General features: G+C 38.2%; 1 protein-coding gene across 3 annotated transcripts in view; it reads right to left on the reverse strand.

Annotated features, from left to right (window-relative positions):
- The window catches only part of AFF1 (ALF transcription elongation factor 1), a 349,069-nt gene that overhangs the window by 59,161 nt on the left and 263,614 nt on the right, over positions 1-26,294 (reverse strand). For all 3 annotated transcript variants that reach the window (XM_053703375.1, XM_053703376.1, XM_053703378.1), the window contains one exon: positions 11,760-12,674. In XM_053703375.1, the coding sequence (XP_053559350.1) occupies positions 11,760-12,674 (915 nt within the window). The remainder of the gene's footprint in view (positions 1-11,759; positions 12,675-26,294) is intronic.

Raw genomic sequence — 26,294 nt, forward strand, 5'->3', positions numbered from 1 at the left:
ATCTCTCTCTCTCTCTCTGTATCTCTCTCTCTATATATATAACATAATTTATGCTTACCTGATAAATTCCTTTCTTCTGTTGTGTGATCAGTCCACGGGTCATCATTACTTCTGGGATATAACTCCTCCCCAACAGGAAATGCAAGAGGATTCACCCAGCAGAGCTGCATATAGCTCCTCCCCTCTACGTCACTCCCAGTCATTCGACCAAGAATCAACGAGAAAGGAGAAACCAAGGGTGAAGTGGTGACTGGAGTATAATTTAAAAAATATTTACCTGCCTTAAAAAACAGGGCGGGCCGTGGACTGATCACACAACAGAAGAAAGGAATTTATCAGGTAAGCATAAATTATGTTTTCTTCTGTTATGTGTGATCAGTCCACGGGTCATCATTACTTCTGGGATACCAATACCAAAGCAAAAGTACACGGATGACGGGAGGGATAGGCAGGCTCATTATACAGAAGGAACCACTGCCTGAAGAACCTTTCTCCCAAAAATAGCCTCCGAAGAAGCAAAAGTGTCAAATTTGTAAAATTTGGAAAAAGTATGAAGCGAAGACCAAGTTGCAGCCTTGCAAATCTGTTCAACAGAGGCCTCATTCTTAAAGGCCCAAGTGGAAGCCACAGCTCTAGTAGAATGAGCTGTAATTCTTTCAGGAGGCTGCTGTCCAGCAGTCTCATAGGCTAAACGAATTATGCTACGAAGCCAGAAGGAGAGAGAGGTAGCCGAAGCCTTATGACCTCTCCTCTGACCAGAGTACACGACAAACAGGGAAGACGTTTGTCGAAAATCCTTAGTTGCCTGCAAGTAGAACTTGAGGGCACGAACTACATCCAGATTGTGTAGAAGACGTTCCTTCTTTGAAGAAGGATTCGGGCACAGGGAAGGAACCACGATCTCTTGATTGATGTTCCTGTTAGTGACTACCTTAGGTAAGAACCCAGGTTTAGTACGCAGAACTACCTTATCTGAATGAAAAATCAAATAAGGAGAATCACAATGTAAAGCTGATAACTCAGAGACTCTCCGAGCCGAAGAAATAGCCATTAAAAATAACACTTTCCAAGATAACAACTTTATATCAATGGAATGAAGGGGTTCAAACGGAACTCCTTGTAGAACGTTAAGAACAAGGTTTAAACTCCATGGCGGAGCAACAGTTTTAAACACAGGCTTGATTCTAGCTAAAGCCTGACAAAAAGCCTGGACGTCTGGATTTTCTGACAGACGCCTGTGCAACAAGATGGACAAAGCTGAGATCTGTCCCTTTAATGAACTAGCCGATAAACCCTTTTCTAAACCTTCTTGTAGAAAGGACAATATCCTAGGAATCCTAACCTTACTCCAGGAGTAACCTTTGGATTCGCACCAGTATAGGTATTTACGCCATATCTTATGGTAAATCCTTCTGGTAACAGGCTTCCTAGCCTGTATCAGGGTATCAATAACCGACTCAGAAAAACCACGTTTTGATAAAATCAAGCGTTCAATTTCCAAGCAGTCAGCTTCAGAGAAGTTAGATTTTGATGTTTGAATGGACCCTGTATCAGAAGGTCCTGTCTTAGAGGTAGAGACCAAGGCGGACAGGATGACATGTCCACTAGATCTGCATACCAAGTCCTGCGTGGCCATGCAGGCGCTATTAGAATCACTGATGCTCTCTCCTGTTTGATTTTGGCAATCAATCGAGGAAGCAGCGGGAAGGGTGGAAACACATAAGCCATCCCGAAGTTCCAAGGTGCTGTCAAAGCATCTATCAGAACCGCTCCCGGATCCCTGGATCTGGACCCGTAGCGAGGAAGTTTGGCGTTCTGGCGAGACGCCATGAGATCTATCTCTGGTTTGCCCCAACGTCGAAGTATTTGGGCAAAGACCTCCGGATGAAGTTCCCACTCCCCCGGATGAAAAGTCTGGCGACTCAAGAAATCCGCCTCCCAGTTCTCCACTCCCGGGATGTGGATTGCTGATAGGTGGCAAGAGTGAGACTCTGCCCAGCGAATTATCTTTGATACTTCCATCATTGCTAGGGAGCTTCTTGTCCCTGCTTGATGGTTGATGTAAGCTACAGTCGTGATGTTGTCCGACTGAAACCTGATGAACCCCCGAGTTTTTAACTGGGGCCAAGCCAGAAGGGCATTGAGAACTGCTCTCAATTCCAGAATGTTTATTGGTAGGAGACTTTCCTCCTGATTCCATTGTCCCTGAGCCTTCAGAGAATTCCAGACAGCGCCCCAACCTAGTAGGCTGGCGTCTGTTGTTACAATTGTCCAGTCCGGCCTGCTGAATGGCATCCCCCTGGACAGATGTGGCCGAGAAAGCCACCATAGAAGAGAGTTTCTGGTCTCTTGATCCAGATTCAGAGTAGGGGACAAGTCTGAGTAATCCCCATTCCACTGACTCAGCATGCACAATTGCAGCGGTCTGAGATGTAGACGTGCAAAGGGTACTATGTCCATTGCTGCTACCATTAAGCCGATCACCTCCATGCATTGAGCTACTGACGGGAGTTGAATGGAATGAAGGACACGGCATGCATTTAGAAGCTTTGTTAATCTGTCTTCTGTCAGATAAATCTTCATTTCTACAGAATCTATAAGAGTCCCCAAGAATGGAACTCTTGTGAGAGGAAAGAGAGAACTCTTCTTTTCGTTCACTTTCCATCCATGCGACCTTAGAAATGCCAGAACTAACTCTGTATGAGACTTGGCAGTTTGAAAGCTTGAAGCTTGTATCAGAATGTCGTCTAGGTACGGAGCTACCGAAATTCCTCGCGGTCTTAGTACCGCCAGAAGGGCACCCAGAACCTTTGTGAAGATTCTTGGAGCCGTAGCCAATCCGAATGGAAGAGCTACAAACTGGTAATGCCTGTCTAAGAAGGCAAACCTTAGATACCGGTAATGATCTTTGTGAATCGGTATGAGAAGGTAAGCATCCTTTAAATCCACTGTGGTCATGTACTGACCCTTTTGGATCATGGGTAAGATTGTCCGAATAGTTTCCATTTTGAACGATGGAACTCTTAGGAATTTGTTTAGGATCTTTAAATCCAAGATTGGCCTGAAAGTTCCCTCTTTCTTGGGAACCACAAACAGGTTTGAGTAAAACCCTTGTCCCTGTTCCGACCGCGGAACCGGATGGATCACTCCCATTAATAACAGATCTTGTACACAGCGTAGAAACGCTTCTTTCTTTATCTGGTTTGTTGACAACCTTGACAGATGAAATCTCCCTCTTGGGGGAGAGAATTTGAAGTCTAGAAGGTATCCCTGAGATATGATCTCTAGCGCCCAGGGATCCTGAACATCTCTTGCCCAAGCCTGGGCGAAGAGAGAGAGTCTGCCCCCCACTAGATCCGGTCCCGGATCGGGGGCCCTCGATTCATGCTGTCTTAGGGGCAGCAGCAGGTTTCCTGGCCTGCTTGCCCTTGTTCCAGGACTGGTTAGGTTTCCAGCCTTGTCTGTAACGAGCAACGGCTCCTTCCTGTTTTGGTGCAGTGGAAGTTGGTGCTGCTCCTGCTCTGAAATTCCGAAAGGGACGAAAATTAGACTGTCTAGCCTTAGCTTTGGCTTTGTCTTGAGGCAGGGCGTGGCCCTTACCTCCTGTAATGTCAGCGATAATTTCTTTCAAGCCGGGCCCAAATAAAGTTTGCCCTTTGAAAGGTATATTAAGTAATTTGGACTTAGAAGTTACATCAGCTGACCAGGATTTTAGCCACAGCGCCCTACGTGCCTGAATGGCGAATCCTGAGTTCTTAGCCGTAAGTTTGGTTAAATGTACTACGACCTCCGAAATGAATGAATTAGCTAGTTTAAGGACTCTAAGCCTGTCCGTAATGTCGTCCAGCGTAGTTGAACTAAGGTTCTCTTCCAGAGACTCCATCCAAAATGCTGCCGCAGCCGTAATCGGCGCGATGCATGCAAGGGGTTGCAATATAAAACCTTGTTGAACAAACATTTTCTTAAGGTAACCCTCTAATTTTTTATCCATTGGATCTGAAAAAGCACAGCTATCCTCCACCGGGATAGTGGTACGCTTAGCTAAAGTAGAAACTGCTCCCTCCACCTTAGGGACCGTTTGCCATAAGTCCCGTGTGGTGGCGTCTATTGGAAACATCTTTCTAAATATTGGAGGGGGTGAGAACGGCACACCGGGTCTATCCCACTCCTTAGTAACAATTTCAGTTAGTCTCTTAGGTATAGGAAAAACGTCAGTACTCGCCGGTACCGCAAAGTATTTATCCAACCTACACAATTTCTCTGGTATTGCAACAGTGTTACAATCATTAAGAGCCGCTAAAACCTCCCCTAGTAATACACGGAGGTTCTCCAATTTAAATTTAAAATTTGAAATATCTGAATCCAATCTGTTTGGATCAGAACCGTCACCCACAGAATGAAGCTCTCCGTCCTCATGCTCTGCAAGCTGTGACGCAGTATCAGACATGGCTCTAGTATTATCAGCGCACTCTGTTCTCACCCCAGAGTGATCACGCTTGCCCCTTAGTTCTGGTAATTTAGCCAAAACTTCAGTCATAACAGTAGCCATATCTTGTAATGTTATCTGTAATGGCCGCCCAGATGTACTAGGCGTCACAATATCACGCACCTCCCGGGCGGGAGATGCAGGTACTGACACGTGAGGCGAGTTAGTCGGCATAACTCTCCCCTCGCTGTTTGGTGAAATTTGTTCAATTTGTACAGATTGGCTTTTATTTAAAGTAGCATCAATACAGTTAGTACATAAATTTCTATTGGGCTCCACCTTGGCATTGGAACAAATGACACAGGTATCTTCCTCTGAATCAGACATGTTTAACACACTAGCAAATAAACTTGCAACTTGGTTACAATCTTATTTAATAAAAACGTACTGTGCCTCAAAGAAGCACTAAACGATTAAATGACAGTTGAAATAATGAACTGAAAAACTGTTATAGCATCAATCCTTGAAAACAACACAACTTTTAGCAAAGGTTTTTTCCCATTAGTAAAGTAACAATAATTAAATTTGAAACGTAAAAATAAGAGAGCAACGTTTTTAATCACAGTCAATATATAAGTCTCACAGCTCTGCTGAGAGAATCTACCTCCCTTCAAAGAAGTTTGAAGACCCCTGAGTTCTGTAGAGATGAACCGGATCATGCAGGAAATACAAGAGTAACTGACTGGAAATTTTTGATGCGTAGCAAAGAGCGCCAAAAACGGCCCCTCCCCCTCACACACAGCAGTGAGAGAGAAACGAAACTGTCACAATTAAAACAAGCAACTGCCAAGTGGAAAAATAATGCCCAAACATTTATTCACTCAGTACCTCAGAAAATGCAAACGATTCTACATTCCAGCAAAAACGTTTAACATAATAAATACCTATTAAAAGGTTTAATGTACTTTTTACAGAGTAATTCCAGTGAAGTACCATCCCCAGAATACTGAAGTGTAGAGTATACATACATGTCATTATAACGGTATGGCAGGATTTTCTCATCAATTCCATTCAGAAAATAAAAACTGCTACATACCTCAATGCAGATTCATCTGCCCGCTGATCTGAAGCTTTTACCTCCCTCAGATGGCCGAGAAACAGCAATATGATCTTAACTACTCCGGTTAAAATCATAGTAAAAACTCTGGTAGATTCTTCTTCAAACTCTGCCAGAGAGGCAATAACACGCTCCGGTGCTATTGTAAAATAACAAACTTTTGATTGAAGTTATAAAAACTAAGTATAATCACCATAGTCCTCTCACACATCCTATCTAGTCGTTGGGTGCAAGAGAATGACTGGGAGTGACGTAGAGGGGAGGAGCTATATGCAGCTCTGCTGGGTGAATCCTCTTGCATTTCCTGTTGGGGAGGAGTTATATCCCAGACGTAATGATGACCCGTGGACTGATCACACATAACAGAAGAAATATATATATATATATATATATATATATATATATATATATATACACACACACACACACACACACACACACACACATCTCCCTCTATATATATATATATATATATATATATATATATATATATATATATATATATATATATATATATATATATATATATATATATCCATATCTCTCTCTATATATATATATATCTATATATCTTGATTGGAGTGGCCGTGTTAGTCCAGAGATCTAGATATCAAAATAACAAGAGTATTGCATTGAGCAATGATACTTTTTTATTGACTAACTATACATTTATAAGATGACAAGCTTTCGGAAGAGTGTCTTCCTTTTTCAAGTCTGAAGCAATACTGGGGAGAGATAGCGGATAGAGATAGAGTTTAATATTTCTTGGCCATTTTTCAGAGAATATGAATGATAACACAAAAAATTTTCTTTCACTCATGGTTAGTGTTGGGCTAAAGCCATTTATTATTAATCAACTGTGTTTACTCTTTTTAAATCATAATGACAACAGAAACTACCCAAATGACCCTGATCAAAAGTTTACATACCCTGGTGATTTTGGCCTGATAACATGCACACAAGTTGACACAAAAGGGTTTGAATTTTCCACTTCTTGATTAGAGTTTGAACACTGCTGATTTGCATTCTCAATTCCTTGAATATCTTTTTATATCCCTTTCCTGTTTTATACAGTTCAACTACCTTTTCCCGCAGATCCTTTGACAATTCTTTTGCTTTCCCCATGACTCAGAATCGTCAGTGCAGCACTGGATGAAAGATGCAAGGGTCTGTCAGGAGTCCAGAAACTCATTGACCTTTTATACACACACACTAATTACAAGCAAACAGATCACAGGTGAGGATGGTTACCTTTAATAGCCATTCAAACCCCTTTGTGTCAACTTGTGTGCATGTTATCAGGCCAAAATCCCCAGGGTATGTAAACTTTTGATCAGGGTCATTTGGGTAGTTTCTGAGCACAACTGAATTATGGTCATTATGAGCACAACTGTATTGGTTTTTTTTAAATTTATTTTTATTTATTTATTTATTTTTTGCTCAGGTCTACCGTAGATACCGGTAAATACATGTTCCGATAAGCAAAGTCTGCATATACTTAAACATTTACCAAGTGAATACATTATGTACATTGTTAACAAAATATTCAGTTAATATTCAGTATCTACATAATAAAACCCATGTGTATAGACATAAACTAAACTACACATATAACAGGTATAAAAGAGATACCAATAGGTATTTTCTCTAGACGATCTTCACTATTATACTGAGCACTAGAGAAATCCTACATAACTGCATTTAGAATTAATCATGCAGAGTATGAAAGGCATATACATACACACATAATTAAATATTGCATATAACCAATAAAAATATAAATCATATGTCTTTAGTGCTACACAGACCTAAAGATCCACATAAGAAAAAAACATTATGTGCATTACTTCACATTCAATAAACATATGTAGATTATATATATAGAAAAGCCATATATACAAAGCAGTACATATGATAATCACACTATTTTCATTTTCATGAAGCACAAATAGAAATATATTCTGTTCCTACATATCTATATACATGAATGCACATGGAAAATATATGCATTGTTGCGCAATAAATATATACAGTCTATCATTAACATATACCCATAATTGTGTATATCACAACAGAGTACATTAATGAAATTACATTTCTAAGGACATAGAATGTACTGTAATATACAGTATAAATCTATCTGCATAGGCATGCTGCCAGTGAAAGCAGTACAATGATATATATTCTTATGTATAAGCATTTCTCTTGAATCACTGAAATATAAGCAACATGTTGTATCTTCATATATATAAGCATTACTATTGCAGACTGGTGCATATACTAAATACACATAAAATAGACTGTAGTATGAGGTAATCAGAGGTTCTTCACACAGTACATAATAAAATATTTGTATCCCCTTTACGAAACAGAGGTAGCAATTAAAACAGACCATATAATCCAGGTGATATACACTAGTTACAGAGAATAAAACCACCCTGTCTGTATTTTGTTAATGAGAACACTAAGACGACTCAGTAATAACAATGCAAAATTAGAAGTAAACAACCACACAGAATGAATTGACCTGGCATACTGGAATAGTTTTGCAGGATAGACATACATATGTGGAAAGAGGAATACCCGAAACTGACTCCTCTACAGTGAAATCAGTGGAGACAGAATCATATAGTTTCATATTAAATTATAATAAGAGTTTAAAATGAAACCTTACATAAAATAGTTAGAAAAAAAACAGGTAGAGAGTCCTCTAAACAATGCTTAAACTCTCCTCAGACATCTATAACAATTCTCAATGTAGTAAACTACAATCCTCAAGAAGACTGAAAATACCCCAATGCCCCCTGGCAGCTCCTGGATAGATACTCACCCCCTCCTGAGTATATGAGAACAGTAAATCGGGCTTGAGAAGTAGTACAAAACCACTTGAGGTAAAACAAAAACACTGGAGAAGCTCCAGTCTGAGGAGAAAAGCCTAGAAATGCTGAGGCGGTGGGGCTACCACTGGAAAGAAACGCCAGTGCTGCAGGAGTCAGTTAAATAAACTGTGCAACAAGCATTAAAAACACAAATACTTATAAAACATGACCCCCCCCCCCCCCCGCCTAACCAAGGTCTCCTCTACTGAACCGCTGACTGAACTGAGCAGATAGTTTTCTTAAAGGGCCAGACATATATTTTAAACAAAGTGCCCTAAAATTGTTCCCAGAGCTGTCAGAGGACTATAAGGGGCATCAGCCATACCCAACTATGTCCCTGAGAAAGATAGAACCGGTAGGGATTTGAAAAAGAGAAAAAATTGAGTCATGTGAATCCTTGTAAATGCAGATGCAGTAGGATCCAGTAAAGAGCCCAACCAGGTATTGAGCACTGCCGAGGATTGCCGTAGGAAATACCTGTGTCCCTCAGGGGGCAGCTAAAGACAAGTCCTTGCGACGTCTGATGGTAGTTATGGCTGAAGTCCCATAGGGAAATACTCATGCACACAACAGGGCATATTCCTATGTCCCTGTATTATTCAGCTGCTGTGAAGTCTCTTCGTTTTGAATGATAAATCCCAGGGACTCTAGGTCTCTCACATTGGTCTGAGCTCTCAAATTAAATCCATAAGCAAGTAGCTGGAACAACCTCTTTTCTCAACCTTCACCTAGAAGGCCAAAAACAAACAAACTAGAGAGTGATGGGAGGTATTTAAAGCTCTTGTATGGGTTCTTGACCTCCACCTAGTGGTGAGAAATATATCCCTTTGTTATGGAGGACTGTGGACCATCATTTTACAAAAGAAATTGAATTTTGAATTGTGTGTCAAGTGCGGGGTATTTGAATTTCAGATATATATTTAAAAGGTTACATCGTATGTTCATTACAACTGATGAATTAAACTCCATCTAAAATATCAAACGTTCCGGATCTGTTTTTATAAAAGGATGAGTCTACCATCACTTTAAAGGATCATTAAACTTGCCATTTCAACAACGCCTAAAATGTTTCATTATTGCAAGTGAAACATTATTGCAATATACATTCCTTATTTAGCAGCCTTTTGCTGAAAAATACATCTACAAATTGTGCTTGTTTTCACTTTCTCCCAGGGAGGCTTAGGTTAAACTTTTAGGCAATTTATGTGAGCTTTTGTTTACTTTTCCCTACCACCCTAAGATTTATAGTGTTACATGCTTTAAAAAGTGGATAATTAGTTTTGCTTCAACAATCATGATTAGAAAATCATTCTATTCAATAGTAACTAAGTTAAATCAGTGCTAAACCTACTTAAGGGAATACAAGATGACAGGCTACACCAGTCTGCACATGTGCAAACCGAAATTTGTGCTATATCTGAATATTAGTTTAGGATTGGTTAGCAAGGGTTCTTTTGTTCTGAAGGACAGGGAAATCAGTGAAACGAGTAAACATACAACAATATACTTATTTGACAAAACAAAGCTGCAGTTTTCATTGCGAAATTATTCTTATATTTGAAGGTTCATAATTGTGTAGTTTAGAATTTGTGTTTAATGTCCCTTTAAGATCTACTAATGGTACTGGTTTTAAGATTACCCCTGCCAAACTTGTTCTCCTTTTCTGACTATAATATTGCTGAAAATCACCATTGTTAGATTTTGAGGACTGCATTTGAAAACTTCTGTTCTAAAAAAGGTACAAAAGATCTCCCATAATTCTAATCATATTTTTTATTTTTGTGTTTGTAAGAAAAGGTCAATTATAGTAGTTAAAATAGCTAGTTACTTTTGACTCCCAACTAAAGACATTGTTTTTTAAAAAAATCTTACAAAGTATATATGAAACTAAGCTGTAATGGTGCATGTGTAGGCAGATAAAAACAGTTATCTATGGATTGGGAACATTAGTGGTCTCCATAGAACCCAATAACTCAGATGATTGAGTATGTGATTGGCTGAACAGATCCAATGAATCAAAAAATGACTTTCTATAATTTATATCCCCATAATATTCACAAAAACACAACTGTCTTGTTGAATTGTCCTTTTTTACAATAAAATGCACTTTTGAAGCATTACGCAATATATTTCAGGTTGTGTCTACAACCAGAGATCTAACAACCATTTATTTGAATTAATTTCAACATGCAAATTCTTTTATAAAATTGTCTTAAAGAGGTGTTTACATCTTAAAACTACTATTACCATTTCCAAAGAACACACTTGAAAAACACACAATGTACAACAATACATTGTATAACATCTTACTTAAAGAGCATTGAATTCAGTAGATTTGTATAATCAACACGTGCATAATAAACAGGCAATACAGTTGCACTTACTCTGAATTTCAAATTATCAGAATTTTTTTCTGAGAAATGTTAAAGATGGTTTACATTTCCATTAATATTGTGTCATGTGACATTCATCAGCCAATTACAGACTCATATGTATATATACACTGTGAACTCTTGTTCAGTAGGAACGGGTGCTTCCGAAAAATGTAAATATAAAAAGACTGAGGACAAATTGTTAAGGGAAGTAAATTGGAAACAGATTTTGATAACTAAAACACAGAAACCTGGATTTTAATGGCAAATAAGAGCAGTGAGGCTCATCCAAACTATCAATTTTTCCTTCTAAGGTGTGAGCTCAATTAATTCTTAGGAGAGTCTCGTGCATATCCCCATATTTCCTCTGACTGGAAATCATTGTGTCCTGTTTTCTAGTGAAAAACGCTACTTTTCTCAGCTGTCAGATGTTTCAGAACTACATTTACCAGGATGCTTTTACACTCTGCTGTCTAGTTTATCCTAATGGAAACGTAGTTCCGAAACAAGATGAAAGCTAATTAGTGAACAACTTTCTCTTTTGCCAATATATTTCCTTTCAACCAAGCAACATATAGGCCTTACTTGCTGAACTTCTACAAATCAAACTTAATATTTATATGAAAACATAATTCCTAAGTCACATTCCTCTTTTGCTACTGTAAGTAAAGTGACAAATAACCTTGGCTTTTTGAATCATGAATGTATAAGTGAAGTCAGATTGCATTCATTTGTCTAATTCTAATTCTGTAATTTTTAGATTACTCATTTCACCTACCTCTCCTTAAATGTAAATTCTTACAAAATGTTTTAATCATCTCCAAAATTAAACAATTTCCTCTGAAACCTTTTACCGATATCAGTGAACAAAACAGGTCCAAGATCTTAGGCCTACTACAAGTGACTCACTCTCCCACCCTAAAAAGAGGAATGCAATTTCTTATTTTTAAAACGTTTATGCCCACCTTTCTCTTTGAGTGCTCTTTGCTGTGATTCTGTGTATGTTTCTTCTCAGGCTCACCTTTCCTCTTCTGATGTGATTCTTGGATGATCTCTCTCTTAAACGTTAACTGGATTGTTTTGCCAGGTGGCTCTGGGACTCTAGAGAGTGCTGACAAATTTATTTTGACAATAAGGGAACAGGGCTTGTGGTTGTTCCTAGGAGATGACAACAATTTGTTGCCCCCGATTGGTAATAACACTTTGTCCCTGTGAAAGTCCTCACGCACAATAACTGCAGGGTGAGTGATATTAGTCCTATGGTTGGCTTTGCTAGGATTTTGGATCGGTGGGCAAGGGGGACATTCTGGTGTAGGCTGGATTAAATGGCTCTTATCAGATTTGGTGCTGGAACACTTCTTGCTGCTACTATGATGGGAACTTTTGTGCTTCTTTTTTTCAGTGGATTGAGTGACGCTTGCTTTTGGTTCCTTATGATCTTTTGATTTTAGCTTCCCTTTCGTCTTCTCTGTGGGCTTCTCTTTGGAAGGCTGCTCTCTAGGCCTATAAGGAGCTGGTTCACTTTCTACTTTCAGGCCTCCTTTTGGCTCCTCCTGCAGTAAGGTTTTCACAGTTTTCCGTGGTTGCTTTATACCTACAGTCTGCCTTGGAGCAACAGTTTCTCTTACCACAGGGGAATTTGGGCATTTTATTTTTTCCTGAATTTCTTCTTTAGTAGTCCAAAGGGCATTTGTGTGGCATGGCTCATTAGTCTTTGGGGATTCAGAATGGCAAGGAGAGTTGTCTTCTTGTTCTTTACTCTCCCTATGGCTTGATTGTTCACGGTCCACAATATTCTGGTTTTCTGTTTGTGCCGTTGGTTGGCTACCTTTGTTCATAATATAATTTAACTGCCATATATTTTCTGTTCGTGCTTCAGTCTAAAGCAAAATAAAAAGTACATAGATAGAACAAAAGGTTAAATAGTAGACTGCACAAATTATTGGAGATAATATATACTAAAGCTGATAGCATGCAATTTGTAATTACAGAATCCTATTCCTTTGTATAGCAAAAACAGGTTTAAATTATTCAGTTTATCTATAATACAATAAAATAAATATATACCTGTCCCTATGAGTATCCTATTATTCAAGTGTAAGTCATAGTAAAATGGTTTAATATCACAATTCTCTGGAGTTTAAAAAGAAATACAAATTCTAATGAAGCATTAAAACAAGTAAATAGTTAAATATTACCATTCCAAAATGTAGTATTATCACCTAGTATTTTTCAGTAAATAAAGCATGTGTTTTTTTTGGCAATCTGTACTGCTTATTACTATGCTGTGTACTTCAGGGACTCAATACATTGGCACCATTTGGGGCGATGGTTTCACATATGAAAACAATTTATATGAGACAACTCAGACACAAATAAGAAGCCAACAAATGATGTATAAAGCATAAAATATCTGTATTTAGAGAAATAATTCAACTAAAACCACCTGAAAACAAAAACATAATTTATGTAAGAACTTACCTGATAAATTCATTTCTTTCATATTAGCAAGAGTCCATGAGCTAGTGACGTATGGGATATACATTCCTACCAGGAGGGGCAAAGTTTCCCAAACCTTAAAATGCCTATAAATACACCCCTCACCACACCCACAATTCAGTTTAACGAATAGCCAAGAAGTGGGGTGATAAAAAAGTGCGAAAGCATATAAAATAAGGAATTGGAATAATTGTGCTTTATACAAAAAAATCATAACCACCACAAAAAAGGGTGGGCCTCATGGACTCTTGCTAATATGAAAGAAATGAATTTATCAGGTAAGTTCTTACATAAATTATGTTTTCTTTCATGTAATTAGCAAGAGTCCATGAGCTAGTGACGTATGGGATAATGACTACCCAAGATGTGGATCTTTCCACACAAGAGTCACTAGAGAGGGAGGGATAAAATAAAGACAGCCAATTCCTGCTGAAAATAATCCACACCCAAAATAAAGTTTAATAAAAAACATAAGCAGAAGATTCAGACTGAAACTGCTGCCTGAAATACTTTTCTACCAAAAAACTGCTTCAGAAGAAGAAAATACATCAAAATGGTAGAATTTAGTAAAAGTATGCAAAGAGGACTAAGTTGCAACTTTGCAAATGTGATCAACCGAAGCTTCATTCCTAAACGCCCAGGAAGTAGAAACTGACCTGGTAGAATGAGCTGTAATCCTCTGAGGCGGAGTTTTACCCGACTCAACATAGGCAAGATGAATTAAAGATTTCAACCAAGATGCCAAAGAAATGGCAGAAGCTTTCTGGCCTTTTCTAGAACCGGAAAAGAGAACAAATAGACTAGAAGTCTTTCGGAAAGACTTAGTAGCTTCAACATAATATTTCAAAGCTCTAACAACATCCAAAGAATGCAATGATTTCTCCTTAGAATTCTTAGGATTAGGACATAATGAAGGAACCACAATTTCTCTACTAATGTTGTTGGAATTCACAACTTTAGGTAAAAATTCAAAAGAAGTTCGCAACACCACCTCATCCTGATGAAAAATCAGAAAAGGAGACTCACAAGAAAGAGCAGATAATTCAGAAACTCTTCTGGCAGAAGAGATGGCCAAAAGGAACAAAACTTTCCAAGAAAGTAATTTAATGACCAATGAATGCATAGGTTCAAAGGGAGGAGCTTGAAGAGCTCCCAGAACCAAATTCAAACTCCAAGGAGGAGAAATTGACTTAATGACAGGTTTTATACGAACCAAAGCTTGTATAAAACAATAAATATCAGGAAGAATAGCAATCTTTCTGTGAAAAAGAACAGAAAGAGCAGAGATTTGTCCTTTCAAGGAACTTGCAGACAAACCCTTATCTAAACCATCCTGAAGAAACTGTAAAATTCTCAGTATTCTAAAAGAATGCCAAGAAAAAAGATGAGAAAGACACCAAAAAATATAAGTCTTCCAGACTCTATAATATATCTCTCTAGATACAGATTTACGAGCCTGTAACATAGTATTAATCACAGAGTCAGAGAAACCTCTTTGACCAAGAATCAAGCGTTCAATCTCCATACCTTAAAATTTAAGGATTTGAGATCCTGATGGAAAAAAGGACCTTGCGACAGAAGGTCTGGTCTTAACGGAAGAGTCCACGGCTGGCAAGAGGCCATCCGGACAAGATCCGCATACCAAACCTGTAAGGCCATGCCGGAGCTACCAGCAGAACAAACGAACATTCCTTCAGAATCTTGGAGATTACTCTTGGAAGAAGAACTAGAGGCGGAAAGATATAGACAGGATGATACTTCCAAGGAAGTGATAATGCATCCACTGCCTCCGCCTAAGGATCCCGGGATCTGGACAGATATCTGGGAAGTTTCTTGATTAGATGAGACGCCATCAGATCTATTTCTGGAAGTTCCCACATTTGAACAACCTGAAGAAATACCTCTGGGTGAAGAAACCATTCGCCCGGATGCAACGTTTGGCGACTTAGATAAACCGCTTCCCAATTGTCTATACCTGGGATATGAACCGCAGAGATTAGACAGGAGCTGGAATCCGCCCAAACCAAAAAAATTCGAGATACTTCTTTCATAGCCAGAGGACTGTGAGTTGCTCCTTGATGATGTATGCCACAGTTGTGACATTGTCTGTCTGAAAACAAATGAACGATTCTCTCTATAGAAGAGGCCAAAACTGAAGAGCTCTGAAAATTGCACAGAGTTCCAAAATATTTATCGGTAATCTCACCTCCTGAGATTCCCAAACTCCTTGTGCCGACAGAGATCCCCACACAGCTCCCCAACCTGTGAGACTTGTATCTGTTGAAATTACAGTCCAGGTCGGAAGCACAAAAGAAGCCCCCTGGATTAAACGATGGTGATCTGTCCACCACGTTAGAGAGTGACGAACAATCTGTTTTAAAGATATAAATTGAAATATCTTTGTGTAATCCTTGCACCATTGATTCAGCATACAGAGCTGAAGAGGTCGCATGTGAAAAACAAGCAAAGGGGATTGCGTCCAATGCAGCAGTCATAAGACCTAGAATTTCCATGCATAAGGTTACCGAAGGGAATGATTGTGACTGAAGGTTTCGACAAGCTGAAAACAATTTAGACGTCTCTTGTCTGTTAAAGACAGAGTCATGGACACTGAATCTATCTGGAAACCCAGAAAGATTACCCTTGACTGAGGAATCAATGAACTTTTTGGTAAATTGATCCTCCAACCATGATCTTGAAGAAACAACAAGTCTAATCGCATGAGATTCTTTGAATGAGAAGACTGAGCAAATACCAAGATAATCGTCCAAATAAGGAAATACAAAAAACCCTGTTCTCTGAATACAGAAAGAAGGGCACCGAGAATCTTTGAAAAAAATTCTTGGAACTGAGGCTAGGCCAAACAGTAGAGTCAAAAAATTGGTAATGCTTGTCTAAACAGAGAATCTCAAACACTAAAAGTGATCTGAATGAATCGGAATATGCAGATACACATCCTTCAAAACTATTGTAGACATAAAATGCCCTTGCTAAACAAAAGGCAAAATAGTCCTACAGTAACCATCTTGAATGTTGGTATACATAACGATTCAATATTGATAGATCCGGAACTGGTCTGAAGGAATTGACCTTCTTTGGTATAATGAAGAGATAAAATAAAACCCTAGCCCCTGTTCCAGAACTGGAACTGGCATAATTACTCCAGCCAACTCTAGATCTGAAACATTTCAGAAATGCTGAGCCTTGCTGTGTTAACTGGGACACGGGAAGAAAAAAATCTCTTAGCAGGAGGCCTTAACTGAAGCCAATTCTGTACCTTTCTGAAACAATGTTCTGAAACCAGAGTTTGAGAACGGAATTGATCCAAACTCCTTTGAATAAAACGTAATCTGCCCCATACCAGCTGAACTGGAAAAAAGGGCCGCACCTTCATGGGTACTTAGGAGCTGACTATAGGTTTCTATAAGGCTTGGATATATTCCAAACTAGAAATAGTTTCCAAACTGAAACCGCTCCTGAGGATGAAGGATCAGGCTTTAGCTCTTTATTATGAGAAAAAGAACGAAAAAATGAATACTACCCTGGAAAGAAAGGGAAAAACAAAGTTAACTTTAGAAGACATAACAGCATTCCAAGTTAAATCCATAAAGCTTTTCTAGCTAAAATAGCTAGAGACATATACCTGACATCAACTCAAATGATATCAAAAGATGGTATCACCAATAAAATTATTAGCATGTTATAGAATAAAAATAATGCTATAAAATTATGATCTGATAATTGTTGCGCTAAAACTTCTAACCAAAAAGATGAAGCTGCAGCAACATCCGGTAAAAATATAGCAGGTCTAAGAAGATTACCTAAACATAAGTAAACTTTTCTTAGAAAGGATTCAATTTTCTTATCTAAAGGATCCTTAATTTAGTACTATCTGCCGTAAGAATAGTAGTACATTTTAGCAGGAATAGAGACAGCCCCAAACCTTAGGGATTTTGTCCCAAAAAACTCTAATCTGTCAGATGGCACAGAATATAATTGCTTAAACGTTTAGAAGGAGTAAAAGAATTACCCAAATTATTCCATTCCCTGGAAATTACTTCAGAAAAAGCATCAGGGAGATTAAACACTTCTGGAATAAATACAGGAGATTTAAAAAACCCTATTTAAACGTTTTAGATTTAGTATCAAGAGGACCAGAATCCTCTATATCTAAAGCAATTAATACGTCTTTAAATAAAGAACGAATAAATTCCATCTTGAACAAATAAAAAGGTTTAACAGCATCAACCTCTGAGACAGAAACTTCTGAACCAGAAGAACCATTATCAGTATCAGAACGATGATGTTCATTTAAAAATTCATCTGAAAAAAAGAGAAGTTTTAAAAGACTTTTATGTAAACTAGAAGGAGAAATAACAGACATAGCCTTCTAAATGGATTTAAAATAAAATCTCTTATGTTTATCAGGAACACTCTGAAAATTAAATGTTGACGGAACAGCAACAGGTAATATAACAGTACTAAAGGAAATTTTATCTGCATTAATAAGTTTGTCATGACATGCAATACAAACAACAGCTGGAGAAACAGGTACCAAAAATTTATAGCAGATACACTTAGCTTGGTAGCTCCAGCCCTGGGCAGTGATTTTCCTCAAGTAACTTCTGACTCAGTTGCAACGTGGAACATCTTGCAATATGTAATAGAAAAAACAACATATAAAGCAAATTGATCAAAATCCTTAAATGACAGTTTCAGGAATGGGAAAAAAATGCCAGTGAACAAGCTTCTAGCAACCAGAAGCAATAAATAATGAGACTTAAATAATGTGGAGACAAAAGCGACGCCCATATTTTTTTTAGCGCCAAACAAGACGCCCACATTATTTGGCGCCGAAATGCCTTTTGGCGCCAAAAATGACGCCACATCCGGAACGCCGACATTTTTGGCGCAAAATAACGTCAAAAAGATGACGCAACTTCCGGCGACACGTATGACGCCGGAAACGGAAAAGAATTTTTGCGCCAAAAAAAATCCGCGCCAAGAATGACGCAATAAAATGAAGCATTTTCAGCCCCCGCGAGCCAAACAGCCCACAGGAAAAAAAGAGTCAAATTTTTGAAGGTAAGAAAAAATGATTAATTCAAATGCATTATCCCAAATATGAAACTGACTGTCTGAAAAATAAGGAAAGTTGAACATTCTGAGTCAAGGCAAATAAATGTTTGAATACATATATTTAGAACTTTATAAACAAAGTGCCCAACCATAGCTTTAGAGTGTCACAGAAAATAAGATTTACTTACCCCAGGACACTCATCTACATGTTTGTAGAAAGCCAAACCAGTACTGAAACGAGAATCAGCAGAGGTAATGGTATATATAAGAGTATATCGTCGATCTGAAAAGGGAGGTAAGAGATGAATCTCTACGACCGATAACAGAGAACCTATGAAATAGACCCCGTAGAAGGAGATCACTGCATTCAAAATAGGCAATACTCTCCTCACATCCCTCTGACATTCACTGCACGCTGAGAGGAAAACCGGGCTCCAACTTGCTGCGGAGCGCATATCAACGTAGAATCTAGCACAAACTTACTTCACCACCTCCATCGGAGGCAAAGTTTGTAAAACTGAATTGTGGGTGTGGTGAGGGGTGTATTTATAGGCATTTTAAGGTTTGGGAAACTTTGCCCCTCCTGGTAGGAATGTATATCCCATACGTCACTAGCTCATGGACTCTTGCTAATTACATGAAAGAAATACATCTCTCAAAAGAGCTCCAAAAGAGTCCATAACAAAATACTAGGTGCCTGAAACGCCCCATACATGCACAGAGCTTTTTGTATAGTTCTGATGAGGTGTCAAAATCATAAAACTACAGCCCAGGAGAGATTTTGCTGGCTGTACAGGATTGTGGCACAGCAAGCACTGATTTAAATTACCATAATGGTCCATTAACAATGCAAAAAACAAAAATGCAACATAAATGTGTCCTCTGTTCAGAAGAGAATTGCCTGCTATTTCGGGCTGGACTGTAGCTCGTTCCCGCTCTGGTCTGGTAGCGGGAGCGAGCTACATAAAGTTTAATGCGCTTAGGTAAAAAACATAATTTATGTAAGAACTTACCTGATAAATTAATTTCTTTCATAATGGCAAGAGTCGATGAGCTAGTGACGTATGGGATATACATTCATACCAGGAGGGGGCAAAGTTTCCCAAACCTCAAAATGCCTATAAATACACTTCCCACCACACACATACTTTAGTTTAACGTATAGCCAAGTAGTGATGTGTAAAAAGGAGTAAAAAAAAGCATACAAAAAAGAGGAACTGGAAAATAATATTCTGCTTTTTTACTAAAAAATATAACTACCAAAAAAAGGGTGGGCCTCAGACTCTTGCCATTATGAAAGAAATTAATTTATCAGGTAAGTTCTCACATAAATTATGTTTTCTTTCATGTAAATGGCAAGAGTCCATGAGCTAGTGACGTATGGGATAAAATACCCAAGATGTGGAAGTCCACAGAAGCGTCACTAGGGAGGGATAAAATAACAGCTATATCCGCTGAGAAATTAAATTCACAAAATAAGTTCTTATAAACAGAAGAATCAAACTGAGGCAGCTGCCTGAAGTACTTTTCCACCAAAGACTGCTTCTGAAGAAGCAAATACATCAAAATAGTAACATTTAGTAAATATATTCAAAGACCAAGTTGCTGCCTTGCAAATCTGATCAACTGAAGCTTCATTCTTAAAGCCCAAGAAGTGGCAACTGATCTAGTAGAATGAGCTGTAATTCTCTGAGGCGGAGACTGTCCAAACCTCCAAATAAGCCTTGTGAATCAAAAGCTTTAACCAAGATGCCAAAGAAATGGCAGAGGCTTTCTGACCTTTCCTAGAACCAGAAAAGACAACAAATAGACTAGAAGTCTTCCTGAAATTCTTAGTAGCCTCAACATAGTATTTCAAAGCCCTTAACACATCCAAAGAATGTAACGATCCTTCAAGCAAATTCTTAGGATTCAGACACAAGGAAAGAACAACAATTTCCCTACTAATGCTGTTAGAATTCACAACCTTAGGAAGAAATTTAAATGAAGTCCGCAAAACAGCTTTATCCTCATGGAAAATCAGAAAAGGAGACTCACAAGAGAGCAGATAATTCAGAAACTCTTCTAGCAGAAGGAGATAGCCAAAAGGAACAATTCTTTCCAAGAAAGTAATTTAATATCCAAAGAATGCATAGGCTCAAAAAGAGGAGCCTACAAAACCTTCAAAACCAAATTAAGACTCCATGGAGGAGAAATAGACTTAACAGGCTTGATACGGACCAAACCCTGAACAAAACAGTGAATATCAGGTAGTTTAGCAATCTTTCTATGAAATAAAACAGAAAGAGCAGAGATTTGTCCCTTCAAAGTACTTGCAGACAAACCTTTATCCAAACCATCCTGAAGAAACTGTAAAATTCTAGGAATTCTAAAAGAATGCCAAGAGAATTTATGAGAAGAACACCATGAAATATAGGTTTTCCAAACCCGATAATAAATCTTCCTAAAAACAGACTTACGAGCCTGCAACATAATATCAATGACTGAGTCAGAGAAACCTCTATGACTAAGCACTAAACGTTCAATTTCCATACCTTCAAATTTAGCGATTTGAGATCCTGCTGGAAAAACGGCCCATGAGACAGAAGGTCTGGCCTTAAAGGAAGTGACCAATGTTGGCAACTGGACATCCGGACAAGATCCAAATACCAAAACCTGTGAGGCCATGCTGGTGCTACCAGAAACACATGCGATTGTTCCATTATGATCTTGGAGGAAGAACTAGAGGCGGAAAATATAATCAAGTTTATAAGACCAAGGAACTGCTAACGCATCCACCATCTCTGCATGAGGATCCCTGGACCTGAAAGGTATCTGGGAAGTTTCTTGTTTAGATGGGAAGCCATGACATCTATTTCTGGCAGACCCCACATCTGCACAATCTAAAAAAACAGATCTGGATGGAGACACCACTCCCCTGGATGCAAAGTCTGACGGCTGAGATAATCCGCTTCCCAATTGTCTACACCTGGGATTTGAATCACAGAAATTAGACAAGAGTTGGATTCGCCCAAGAAAGTATCCCTGGTACTACTTTCATTGCTAAAAGGACTGCAAGTCCCTCCCTGATGATTGACATATGCCACAGTTGTGATATTGTCTGTCTGAAAGCGAATGAAGAGTTCTCTATTTAATAGAGGCCAAGTCTGAAGAGCTCTGAAGATAGCACAGAGTTCTAAAATATTGATTGGTAACCTCGCCTCTTGAGGTTTCAAACCCCTTGTGCTGTCAGAGACCCCCAGGCAGCTCCCCAACCTGTGAGACTTGCATCTGTTGAGATCACAGTCCAGGAAGGACGAACAAAAGAGGCCCCTTGAATAATCCGATGATGGTCCAATCACCAGGACAGAGACAGTTGAATATTGGGATTTAAGTATATCAATTGTGATATCCGAGTATAATCCCTGCACCATTGATTCAGCATGCAAAGCTGTAGAGGTCTCATATGAAAATGAGCAAAGGGGATCACGTCCGATGCTGTAGTCATGAGACCTAAAATTTCCATGCACATAGCCCCTGAAGGAAATGATCGAGAATGAAATTTCGACAATCGGAAACCAATTTCATTTGTCTCTTGTCTGTTAGAGACAGAGTCATGGACACTGAATCTATCTGGAAACCTAAAAAGGTGACCCTTGTCTGAGGAATCAAGAAACTCTCTGGAAAATTGAGTTGATTTGTGTGAGATTCTGCTAAATGAAAAGATTGAGCCAGTACCAAGATATCGTCCAAATAAGGAAACACCACAATACCCTGCTCTCTGATAACAGATAGAAGGGCACTGAGAACCTTCGAAAAGATGTCGCTAGGCCAAATGGAAGAGCAACAAATTGGTAATGCCTGTCTAGAAAAAGAGAATCTCAGAAACTGATAGTGATCTGGATGAATCGCATTATAAAGATAAGCGTCCTGTAAGTCTATTGTGGACATGTAATGACCTTGCTGAACAAAAGGCAGACTAGTCCTTATAGTCACCATCTTGAAAGTTAGGACCCTTACAAAAAGATTAAAAAACTTCAGATCCAGAACTGGTCTAAATGAATTTTCTTTCTTTGGGACAATGAATAGATTTGAATAAAAACCCAGACCCTGTTCCTGAAGTGGAACTGGTATAAATCACCCCTGAAAGTTCCAGATCTGAAACACCTTTCAGAAAAGCCTGATCTTTCACAGGATTTGCTGGAACGTGAGAGAGAAAGAATCTTCTCACAGGAGGTCTTACTCTAAAACCTATTTGATACCCTTGAGAAACAATGCTCTGAATCCACTGATTCTGAACAGAATCTGCCCAAATGTTTTTAAATAATTTCAATCTGCCCCCCACCAGTTGAACTGGATTGAGGGCCGCACCTTCATGCAGTCTTGGGGGCTGGCTTTGGTTTCATATAAGGCTTGGATTTATTCCAACTTGAAGATGGCTTCCAATTGGAGCCAGAGTCCATAGGGGAAGGAGTGGTTTTCTGTTCTCTAATCTGACGAAAGGAACAAAATAGATTAGAAGCTTTAGATTTACCCTTAGACTTTTTCTTGGGGCAAAAAATCTCCCTTCCCCCCAGTGATAGTGGAAATAATAGAGTCCAACTAAGAACCAAATAAATTATTACCCTGGAAAGATAGAGATAGTAATCTAGATTTAGATACCATGTCAGCATTCCATGATTTAAGCCATAAAGCTCTTCTAGCCAGAATAGCTAAAGACATAGATTTAACATTCATCTTGATGATATCAAAAATAGCATCACAGATAAAATTATTAGCATTATTAAGGATCTAATAATCAGGAAAAGCAGGATCCGTTTCCTAGTGTTCTATGCTATCCAACCAAAAAGTTGATGCAGCCGCAACATCAGCCATAGAAATGGCAGGCCTGAGAATACAACCAGAATGTAAATAAGCTTTCCTTAGATAGATTCAATCTTCCTATCTAAAGGATCCTTAAAAGTAGTACTATCTTCCATAGGAATAGTAGTACGTTTGGCAAGAGTAGAAATAGCCCTATCAACCTTATGGAATTTTCGCCAATTCTCCAATTTAGCCACTGGTAAAGGATATAACTTCTTGAACCAAGAATAAGGATTAAAATAAGCACCAGGCTTAGACCATTCATTAGCAATCACATCAGAAACAGCATCTGGAACAAGAAAAACCTCAGGAGTAATCACAGAAGGTTTAAAAACAGAATTTAAACGTTTACTGGTTTTGTTACCAATCGGATCAGACTCAATACCCAAAGTAACCGATACTACTTTCAACAAAGAACGAATATATTCAATCTTAAAAAGATAAGATTGATCAATTTCAATGTCTGAAGTAGGATCTTCTGAAGCAGAGAGATACTCTTCAGAGGAGGATATTTCAGTATGTTGTCGGTCATCACAAATTTAATCAGTTTTATGAGAAGCTTTAAAAGACCTTTTAAGTTTATTAGAAAGTGGAATAGCAGACATAGCCTTCTGTATTGCATTAGCAATATAATTTTTCATATCAACAGGGATATCATGTACATTAGATGTTGAGGGAACAACAGGTGCTGTACTAGTACTAATAGAAACATTATCGGCATGCAAAAGCTTATCATGACAACTGTTACATAATATAGCCAGAGATATAATCTCAGCTTGCTTACAACAGATACACTTAGATTTGGTAGAACTGTGTTCATGCAGCATGGTTCCTACAGTACCTTCTGAGACAGAATCAGACAGACATCTTGCAAAATGTAAAAGAAAAAATAACATTTAAACAAAAAATCCAATTTCCTCATATAGCAGTTTCAGGAATGGGAAAAAATGCAAATGCTAAATAAGCAGAAAAGCAAACAGCATAGCCCTCTAGAATGTAAAGAGAGCAGGGAGCATAAAGGAAGTGGGGTAATATAACAAAAAAAATGGTGCCAAACAATGTCATAACAAGCACAACTTCGTGCCAAACAAATGTCAATAAAGATGCAGGAAATTATGAAACTTGTGACACTAGACACGCAAATTTGCGGCAAAAAAATTTTCACACCAAAAATGACGCAATAACAGCATTTTGCGCCCTCGCGAGCCTAGATTTGCCCGCAAATTAAGTAAAAAACAAGTCAAATTGGAAAAAAAGACTAAACCCCAAGTAAGATTTTTTTCTTCTTCTAAATAACTTCCTTAAACATGATTCTCATACTGAAACTATTAGACTGCAAAGGAAAATACACATAGACCTGACACATGGCAAATATAAGTAAATACATATATTTATATTATATTAATACATAAAGAACCAAACATAGCTGAGAGTGTCTTAAATAATGATACATACTTACCGAAGACACCCATCCACATATAGCAGATAGCCAAACCAGTACTGAAAACTATCAGCAGAGGTAATGGTTTGAGTATATTGTCGATCTGAAAAGGGAGGTAGGAGATTAATCCCTACGACCGATAACAGAGAGCCCTTGAAAAGATTTCCCATGAGTGAAACCATAAAAATCAATAGGCAATACTCTCTTCACGTCCCTCTGACAAACACTGTACTCAGAGGAATTGGGCTTCAGAATGCTTAGAAGCGCTTATCATAGAAGAAATCATAAAAATCAAGCACAAACTTCCCCACCTCCATAGGAGGCAAAGTTTGTAAAACTAAATTATGTGTGTGGTTTGAGGTGTATTTATAGGCATTTTGAGGTTTGGGAAACATTGCCTCCTCCTGGTAGAAATATATATCCCATACGTCACTAGCTCATGGACTCTTTCTATTTACATGAAAGAAAACAGACTGGTTCAAGTAGAGCCAGTAAAATTCACTTTCGTAGGTAAATATCTCTGAAATACTTTGCTTTAGAAAGCTGGCGCTAGGCTAATGTTTTATAATTCTGCACATAGAACATTATTTGGTGGGTTTACTGGCCCTTTAACTTCTATTATCAATTCTCTTGGTATCCTTGGATGAAATAGCAGTTACACACTACTGGGAGCTAGTTGTACACACTGGGTGAGCTAATGACAAGAGCCATATATGCTCAGCCAACAGTTGGCAGCTAGCTCCCAGTAGTGAACTGCTACTGATGAGACTACCTAGTTATGGTTTTCAACAAAAGTTACCAAAAAAAACAAAGCAAATTAATTAACAGAATTAAAATTAGAAAGCAGTTTAAAATCCCAGGCTATCTTAATCATGAAAGTTTAATTGTAACTTTACGGTAGCTTTATTTTTGATTTCCATGATCCTTTAGACTAAAACAAAAATGTATAAATAAATATAAAAAGGTAGAAGTGTATAACCTGTTGTTTTTGTGTAATTATGGATTTGCCATAAGTATTAAATCATTTGATTTACGGCACACGTCACACAAATTACATTACATGGGTATATTTCACAAACAGACAGACCACAATTACTGAGGAAAAACTTTGAGAAACTTTTCATATGGACCCTAAAAATTACAGGAACACATTTGGGAAAACAAAGGATTACTCCATAGTCTTGGCTAAAATTTCTAAAAAAAATAAATTCTGATTGGGGATTATAACTGACAATAGGCTGGCAGACTGCATATTATTTTACAACTAATAAACATTGTAAGACTTTCTGGCTCCACAGGAGTTCAAATACATCCAAATGTTTGGCAATGGTCAACAATTTTGATCTCTATTTTTTGGTATCTATGTTAACTAGTTTTATTGTCAGATTATACTAAATGAAAACAAGATAGTAGTCAGTTATGGCAACCAAAATGTGTGTAGACATCTGCTGCATGACACAGCTTGCTTAAAGGGACAATGTACTGAGACATTTTACTTCTATTTAATGTGTTACCAGTGATCAATTTTTCCTGCTAGAGTGTGCTAAATTATTTATTACAAAAGTTCCTTTACATTTATTTTGTTGATTTTGCCTGTTGTATTCCCACCTATACTGAATATTTCAATACTTAAAGGGAC

Source organism: Bombina bombina, chromosome 2 (assembly GCF_027579735.1).
Source record: "Bombina bombina isolate aBomBom1 chromosome 2, aBomBom1.pri, whole genome shotgun sequence".
Lineage (NCBI taxonomy): Eukaryota > Metazoa > Chordata > Amphibia > Anura > Bombinatoridae > Bombina > Bombina bombina.